General features: G+C 41.9%; 1 protein-coding gene across 2 annotated transcripts; it reads left to right on the forward strand.

Moving 5' to 3' along the window:
• The first annotated feature begins 644 nt into the window (after nucleotides 1-644).
• LOC123122210 (ubiquitin C-terminal hydrolase 12) lies at nucleotides 645-4,774 on the forward strand. 2 transcript variants are annotated; one of them, XM_044542358.1, is made up of 7 exons: nucleotides 645-850; nucleotides 1,479-1,529; nucleotides 2,059-2,233; nucleotides 2,541-2,738; nucleotides 3,210-3,525; nucleotides 4,142-4,308; nucleotides 4,406-4,774. In XM_044542358.1, exons 3-7 carry the CDS (start codon nucleotides 2,158-2,160, stop codon nucleotides 4,555-4,557), a joined length of 909 nt encoding a protein of 302 aa, XP_044398293.1. In that variant the 5' UTR covers nucleotides 645-850; nucleotides 1,479-1,529; nucleotides 2,059-2,157; the 3' UTR covers nucleotides 4,558-4,774. The 2 variants fall into 2 exon arrangements, with proteins under 2 accessions (XP_044398293.1, XP_044398301.1); XM_044542366.1 differs by having other exon boundaries at nucleotides 675-877.
• The last annotated feature ends 4,214 nt before the right edge of the window (nucleotides 4,775-8,988 follow it).

The following is an 8,988-nucleotide window of genomic DNA, read 5'->3' on the forward strand; positions in this document are numbered from 1 at the left end:
TCATCTGCACGTTATGGTCATTGTGAAAGCAAAGAAATACTCGCGTCCTCAATTGAGCAGAGCAACAAATGGAAGCGCAAACGCTTGTTTCTAAAATTCTAGACGAGATTAGGACTGGAAACTCGCACTAAGGGTGACCAGGGTGAGTGGGTTTTGGTCTTGGGTTGCTCGCAACTTGATTGACCTCTTGAAATCGTTGTTTCTATCTTCTACAAAAATATGGTCCGCAATTTTTGTACTCTTGAAAAAAATCCTTCAAAAGGGAGCAGCTACCAACCACCAGCAAGATACACGAGCAATGTAGTAAATGAGTTCACCCGCAAAAAAAACATAGTAAATGAGAGAGAGACGCAAAATTGTGAGCGTGAGTCTGCTTTCGTGTACCGAAAGAAAAACCTTGCAAGAGAATGGTAGTAGTATTCGAGTGCTTTTAATAAGGGAGAAATAGCTAAAAAAAAAGAGAAAATAGAGGGAGAGGGAGAGGGAAACGGGGAGACGGACGCAGGAGAGACAGAGGATAGAAAAGTGGCGGGCAAATACTCTTGCTCTGTGTGACCTGTGACCGTCGCCCAGAAGTAAAAATTGTGAACGCGTCAGTCAGCTTTAATGCAAGGAAAACAAACCTTGCACCAAAATGGCAAAATGGCAGCTCAGTGCTTTGATAAACGAGAAAAGAGACGGGGAGGAAAATGGAGCCACGGAGACAAGACGAGAGGAAAGTGAGGGGCAAGCGTTCTTCCTCTTTGTGACTTCTCTGTGGAGCGTGGAGAGGCCACCATTAAAACCCCACTCCCCTGCCTCGCACCTCCGGCTCCGGGACCCCGACGAACACCGAGGAAGCCATTGTGAGGTACTCTCGGTCCGCCCCCAAATCCAGGTCCCTCTCTTCCTCCGCTTCTTCATGGCAGTCCCAAATCCCGTCTCTTTACCGCGGATTATCGCATCTTGCTGTCCTTCACTTCTTCTTCTGGAGTTGAGGGTTTCCAGCTTTTCCTTTTTCTTTTCACGAAACAGGATTCAGGTTTCTTCATGGAAGCCGCAAATCCCATCTCTTTACCGAGGATCGCATCCTATCGTTCTTCACTTTTTCTTCTGGAGTTGAGGGTTTTTCAGACTTCCAGTTTTTCTTTTCTTTTCACGAAACAGGGATTCAGGGTTTTGCGCTGCAAATTGTTGGCTTTCTTTCCCAATCGATCGAGGGGTACAGCGCGTAGGTTTTTAATCGATCTGTTCGTGTCCAGGGACTTCTACTTCTTGTTCTTTCTTTTATTTTGGCGGGTAATGATTTTTACATGCCGTGGTAATTATTTTTCATCGAGGTTGACTCTGCCCCTCAAGATTCTGTATGTTCTTAACCCTGCATTATGGCATGATAGTTACAATTTTTGTGTGCCTACTGTGGTTCTTCAGTACTAGTAGTCTATATGATGATGTGCTACCTTTACCTGAGATGTGATATGATTTAATCTCACTTGCAGACGACGGGAGAAGAGGAAGGGGCAGATCTATGGGCAACTGCAAGAGTTCATGTATGTATGTCTAGTCAATCGTGATGTTTTGACTGTCTTTTATAAACCAAATAGAAGTTCGATGTTTGTACTGTGTCTTTTATAAACTATAAAAGTTAGATGTGATTTACAGTATAAATCCTTGGCAAAAGTCAAGGCGGAATATGAAATCCTAGCTCTGAATTGAAGATGGCTAGCTAGTATGTTGGGTATATCACTCTCCTTATCTAGAAACACGAAGTTGTTTGAGTGCTGGTCTTGATGTCTTCTGGATTAGAAGCGGTAGTACGGGCTAATGACATACTATAAGAAAGTACAAGTATTTGTGCTTTGTTCTACCCCTGATTGGTGACATGAATAACCTAGTATGCGTTCAAGATTTTGATCCATTTAATCAGAACATAAAAAACTTATATGCTGTTGTTCATTCTTGCGGTTGTCGATATTGTACTCTGTTCATTTGGAACTGCAACATGCACATGAATTTTCTCATAGCATATTCTCTCCTTTGTTTTCTAATTTTGAGTTATTACATTTGTGCAAATATCAGCTCGTGCACTCCTAGGAAAGGCCCATGTTGATCCGGACTCAGAATGGAGGATGCAGGACTTTGGAAAGACCCATGTTCCAGATTTAGAATGGAGGATTAATGACTTCTCATCGCTGCTTGAGACAGGAGCTAAGTCAGCAACATCTGACACTTTTCACTGCTCTGGGTATAACTGGTATGCACCATAATTGCAAAAGGAAGTCTGCAAAAAATTTGTATTAGCTGTAAATACCATCTGGTTTGTTTTAGTAGAAAAGGTAATTATATGTTATCCATATACACATTGATTTAGGATGCCATTCACTCACAATGATGTTTCGATCGATCATCGATGTAATCAAATTAGCAATCACAATCTCATAAACAAACAGTCTGTCGCTAAAGTTGATACAGTGCATGAAGTGAAGAAATTAGACGGCACTCCTACTTCAATTATGAATTTTAGAGGGACTTTGGTTTTTTCCTATGATTTCATTTACCAGGCACCTGGAAGTGTCCCCCGCAAAAAAAAAGGCACCTGGAAGTGAAACCAATGCATAAAAAAGCTGGTTCATCAACGCCATATGTTGCTCTTCGTCTTGTGGCATTCCGACCAAGCTTGGTGCCAGGTCACATGGTGCATCCGGTGTTTGAGTTGTCAATATACAACCATTCAAGACGAATGTACTGTGGATGCAAAGGTAGTCTCATGGATGTGTTTTTTCAAGCACGTCCATCATATTATAGCTATGAATCCATACTCCTCTGTGTGTCATAAGTTTGAGATATAAATACCATGATTCTATCATTACAAGTCAATATCTGTAAATATCAAAATATGGTCAAGTACAATGTTTTGGCATTAACAAGTCGCGTTGTATTTGCTTTGCTGTCAAGGTTCTCTGTAGACCTTCAGGAATTTGGATGGTTCTGATGGCATACACATGTATCTCACTTGAGACATTACAAGTTTCACACTTGAGTCTATTATGGTTCAGATAGCATACGCATGTTTCTCTTTAAATTTGATTATCATCATCTGGATGTAATTCACTACCTTGCTTTCTTAACTAGGGTGAAGGTTAGTTAGATATTATTTGGTAATATTTGCTTCTTGCATACAAGTTCTTCGCTGTCTAATCTTCCAAGTTCTAACCTTTACCTAAGTGCAGCTAGCTACAACTTTGGTTTCAAGAATATCTTCTCGAAGGAGCATTGCTTGATTCCTCTTCAGGAGCTACTGAAATCATCTGCTTTTCTAGTTGATGATAGCTGTGTCTTCGGTGTGGAGATATTAAAAATTGATGTCTCTTCTCCTGAAAAGAAGGCTGTTGTGGTTCAGAAGAAGCCTACGACAGTTCAGAACCTCTTTGTTCAGAAGAAGGGGTTCGTCAAAGGGACATACACTTGGAACATGAACAATTTCCTTGAACTGGACTTGGATCACTTTGTCCGTTCCCCTACATTTGAAGTTGGTGGGCATAAATGGTATGCACCTATTACCAGTTAGGCAGTTACATCACAAATGATTTATATAAATGGCATGCATGCGTTATCCAACATTTTAGCTTATATGTATCCTTTAGCTCACCGTACCTACTCACTTTAGGAACTTAGTGATGGCCAGTTCTTTGTGCAAGGCAAGGCCCTTCAAATATTTTAACTGGACAGTTTAGCATTATACAACCAAAGAACTGTACCTCTATTTTATTTACAGATATGCATAGGCATTCCAGTTTCAGTAGAAACAGGTTTTTGTAATCATGCTGCACCAAAGATTCGGAAACTAGTACTAAATTCTATGTTGAATAAAAGCTAGAATTTCATTATGTATATATTTGGTACCACCTGTTCTTGGATGTGCCACATACCATCGATTATTTTCTCAGATTATTTTTGTGTAACATTGTACTCTATCTTCTACTGTAGTGATGTTTTGTTCAGATTTTTTGTACAATTGTAATGCTACCATGTTATGTCCAAAGTTCTCTTGACTACAGCCAAGCTCAGCCTCAACTTTCTGATTTCAGTAACCAGCCCTTCAAATATATTTTCCCGGGTACCCAATTATATTTGAAGTGACACTTCCCATTTTCTTCAACAGGTACATCCGCATGTATCCGCGTGGTAACAAGTACAGCACTGATTGCCTCAGCTTGTACTTATACCTGGATGTCTCGGATGAGCTCCATCTCAAGTCCAAGAAGGTGGTTGTAATGACTCTGTCCATCCTGGACCAAAAGAACGGGAAACACTTGACTGGAACTTCAGGTTCAGCTCTCCTTAGCAATTATCAGTCCTACTGATATGTGTGATTCAAGAAGCTAGTGTTCGTGAGTTGATCTTCTTACTTTTATGGTGATCGCAGGTCTCCTGGTGTTTACAGGTGGACGCAGCTGGGGATGGGCTAATTTCCTTGGACTCAAGAAACTCAAGGACCCGTCGGAAGGCTATGTAGTAGGATCGAGCTGCGTTGTGAAGGCGGATCTCACTATCGTTGGTTCATCCAATGATTGTTAGATGTTTACCTCATGGCCCGACGGAGAGATAATGCCCTTACATCCTACTTATAACTAGAATTATATTTGAGATAATGTTGTGGTAGCACTACTAAAAACTTGTGGAATGATTTAGCAGTAATGAGCTGGATTTGAGACGTGAGATGATTTCACGCATATATTCGTAGATATATGTATCGAACAGATTATGTCATCGGAAGTACTTTTTCTTTTCTTTTCGAAACAAAGGCAAAAGATTTGCCTCGTCCATTAATTAAGCAGAAAAGAGTTGCCCAGTTAATTATTGGAAAACCGGGCGAAAAACCATCACAAACCACTGAGCGGCACACGGGATACCCAACACACAGTCTTCAACTAGGGCATCATCAAGACCGCACGTAGACGTCATCATCATCACTTCTCCTCTAGTAGGTCTCATCGCCAACCCTAAAACAGTGAGCAAACGACTCCGACTTTGCCGCAGATGATCATCGACCCAACCAACGCGGAAGAGGCTATATGGAGCCACATGCAGGCCTCTGACGGAGAACTACGAAGGAGATGTAGGCAAGGTTGGCGCCGTGGAGGATTACCGAACGGACCACCCATCGCTCGTCATCATATACCACCTGGCCCCGCCACGGCAGCTTAGACTTCACTGCGACAAACAGCCGAGGCAATCCCACAGACACGCCGGAGAAGAGCCAACAACCTCAACCGACGCCACGTCTCCGACCTCGTTCACCCCCATTATTGTTGCCACAAAAACCTCGAGCGAACACCGACGCCATCCACTTGTCCCGCATGTCGATGTCCAGCTCCAAAGATGAAGCCCCCTAGAGGGAAAATGACACCAAGGCGCCGCCATCGTTTGATCACTCAGGATCAAGGGTTTCCCCTGGAGCTGCACCGCCGGCTAGATCCGTGTGAGGTGTGCAACAGCAGAGCTGCAATGCCTCCAAAAGGTCAACGATAGCCACAGCCACCGCCATCAGCCCATGGCGTACCAAGCACCATGCCGGCAAGGGGTATAGGCACGCTGCCCGAGGCCAGGAGCCACCATGGATTCGGGCCGCAGTCATGCATCAAGCGCGTCAACGTGCACCATGCACGCCACAAAGCACCCACCAGAGACCAGATCTGAAACGCCCACGGCACGCAACTAAACTTCCTTGTCGCGCAGGCCCCTTGCACACCTTGCTGCCGCAACACCACCATCACCTTCGAGCCCCTCGCACGCCCAGCGCCCTTGCCACGATGCCCACGCAGCAGATCCACGCTGCCTACACCTCCCGCACGCCCAGGATGCCCGTCTGGGTCCACCACGCGCAGATCTGCATCAGCCAGATCCCTCAAAACGCGCCTCCCCACGTCGGAGCACGAGATCCGCGCAGGCCGCTAGAATCTGTGCTCCCCTTGCATCCCTCGCACACGCCTCCCCTTGCCGGCGCTCCAGATCGCCGCGCCCCTAGAATCGCTAGGACACGGCCACCCCGATGCAGCCACGCTGCACCGCCCCTACGCACGCCTCCCAGTGCTGAACCGCGGCCACTCCCAACCAGTGTGCACACTGGTGCGAGGCAGCGCCCGAGATCCTGCCGTGGCTAGCAGCCCGTGCTGGCGTAGCACCAACACGAGGAGGAAATGGCCCGCCGCCGCTGAGCCGTGCGGGCTTTGCCCAGGCGGCGTTCGCTGACAGCGGCGAGGGAAGGAGAAGAGGAAGGGCTTTGACTGGCGGCGGCTAGGGCTTTGACTGGCGGGAGCGACCCGAGGGGTTGTATTGTTCCTTCCCCAGGCCCATCGGAAGTAATTCTATACACAATGGATGATGCAACTATATCAGACAGCTTGTCTTGCTGCATGGATGTTTGGTTCAACTAAACAAATGTTATCTCTCGCTTGGTTTTTGTGCATCACGGATGTTCCCAGTTGATGGATCATATAGTCATGTGGTTCCATGTACTAAACCACTTTCCTCTATAATTTATTTTAGAGTGAATTCTACCTTTTACCCTATAGTTGTACATTCACATATTACCCCATTTAGTAGAACCTATATTGAAATATCAGATTTTGGAGACTTTTAACATGGTTCTACCCCAGTTTTTCAATTTGCTTGTTTATGTTAGATAGGATCGACATGTTGCGTCAGTAATTCGTACAAAAATGTGTAAAGATCTGAGGGCATCATTGATGATCATGTCCAGACTTCTCTTGTCCATTTTTGGACCGCGGCCGTCACCTCACACCTTGTTTCTTACCTTATTTTGTTTCTTTTTTCTGTTTTCTTTTTGTTTTTCCTAAATTCAATTTTTTCAAAAAATGTTTAGAATTTTATAAAATGTTGAAATTCCCAATTTTGTTCATGTCTTAAAAAACCATATTTTTCAAAATTATTCACGTTTCAAAAAAAATTGGAATTCCAAATTCCAATAAAAGTTCAAAATTCCAATTTTGTTCATTTTTCAGAAAACATCATCTTAAAATAGTTCGCCGTATTGAAGAAAAATGTTCAACGTATATTGGAAAATGTTCACTTATAAAAAAAATGTTCTTCATGTATAGAATTTTTGTTCAGCATGCATTTCAAAAAAAAAATCAGCATTATTTAAAAAAAGCTCAGTGTGTATTTGAATAAAGTTCACCGTACACTAAGAAAATGTTCGCATTTAAGAAAAGAATATTCGAAATTTGTTTATGATTTCAAAACATGTTCGCATTTCCAAGAAAATTTGTTATTTTTTCCAAGAAATGATGAAAATTAAAAAAACGGATCTGCCATTTAATTGGTACTTTAAACTTTAGGGCTGCTTTTCAGCCGTCGTCAGTGGCTAGCTCGTCTGGCTAGTACCATTAGCATGCATGTCTATGTTGGGTTTCGACTCCTGCTACATGTGGTTTTATATTTTTCACGAAATTCCCGCATTTGCTTAGCGCTTGCATTGGCCTGGCCGTTTGGTCGCCACTTTTACCCAAAACTGAACTATTATGTACATTCGCCTAAAAAAATTAAATTACATACATTAATTAATATGTATACAATATACGATTGTATAATTCATGGAAAGTCTATATTACCTTTTATACGTTTTGTGAGGGGGTGTACCAAAGCAGGGCTCTTTTAGAGCAAGTTAGTGACACTAACAACTAAATAGAACAGAATCTGAGCAAATTATACAAATAGTTCGAGAGAAGGCAAGCTACTAACCCCTGTTACAAGGCAAGCAATTCAGTTCATCCCTTGTTGCTTGGCGTGGGCTGGGATGCCACATTCTTGATACAAATAGTTTGAGAGAAGGCAAGCTACTTTATTTAAATTGGGGCAAACTACAAGATTGTGACTTTTTGTGTTCCAAAAGTTTATGAAAATCTATTGCAGCTTCCTAATATTATTGGAAGACTATTCATAAATTTTCAAGATATTTCACAAAGCAGAAGTCCCTCAATTTAATATGCATTTAATCTACCATTTTAAAGTTACTAAGGGTTGAAATTTTAATTCTGGAGTTGTCCATCCACAGTTCATGAAATTTACAGGTAGACTTCTCACATATAGGTGAAGCTATGATGAATATTACAAGATTTCTGAAGGACATACATTAGTGTATCGATTTTCGTGATGCATTCTAAAGCATTTTAGGAGGTTTTGAGTTATCCTTAATTTCACATTTTAAATTAGATGTTTATGCAACTAGTCAATGTGTACATGCAATGCGCGTTATTTGAAAGTATATTAAGTGCATGCGGATATTAAGTAGGATATTATTTGCGTGTTATTATGTGATTAGCACTATATTTGGCATGAAATTAACTGCACGCTAAACGTGTTGAGCGCTCGACAATGAAGCAGTCCAGGTCGTTGGATTGACATGATTTGATGGCCAAGATTAATTGGATCTGCCTTTTTGAGTCTTTTTATATTGGTATAGATATAGATATAGATATAGATATAGACTTTTTTTTGAAAATATATAGATAATATAGATATAGATATAGATGATCATGATGCCTGTTGCAAAAGAAAACCCTTCGGCAACGATTGACAGGAGCTCTTATTCAGCGCCTATTGCGCCTTAATGTTGCTATGGCTCACATGTCGAGCAAAATGGACATACCCAAATAACTTGCTCGGTGCTCGCACACGTTGTACTCGCTCAGCCAGACTCTCCTCGTTCTGGTTTGCTTTTTTATTTTTTGCCCATCTTGTGCTGAGGGTGGTTTGTAGTCTTAAGAAAAAAACAGTAATTTTTTCCGGTAACTTCTAAAGAAATGGTGAAATTAAAATGTTCATATATTTTCTAAAATAATCACAAATTTATTTATTTTCACTAATTTGAAGAACATTCTTGAATTTAAAAACGTTCACGGATTCCAAAAATCTTCACGAATTGAAAAATAAATCATGAATTATTTTTTGGCGAATATAAGAACATGTTCGTAAATTTAGAAAATA

This window comes from Triticum aestivum, chromosome 1B (assembly GCF_018294505.1).
Source record: "Triticum aestivum cultivar Chinese Spring chromosome 1B, IWGSC CS RefSeq v2.1, whole genome shotgun sequence".
In the NCBI taxonomy this organism is placed as follows: domain Eukaryota; kingdom Viridiplantae; phylum Streptophyta; class Magnoliopsida; order Poales; family Poaceae; genus Triticum; species Triticum aestivum.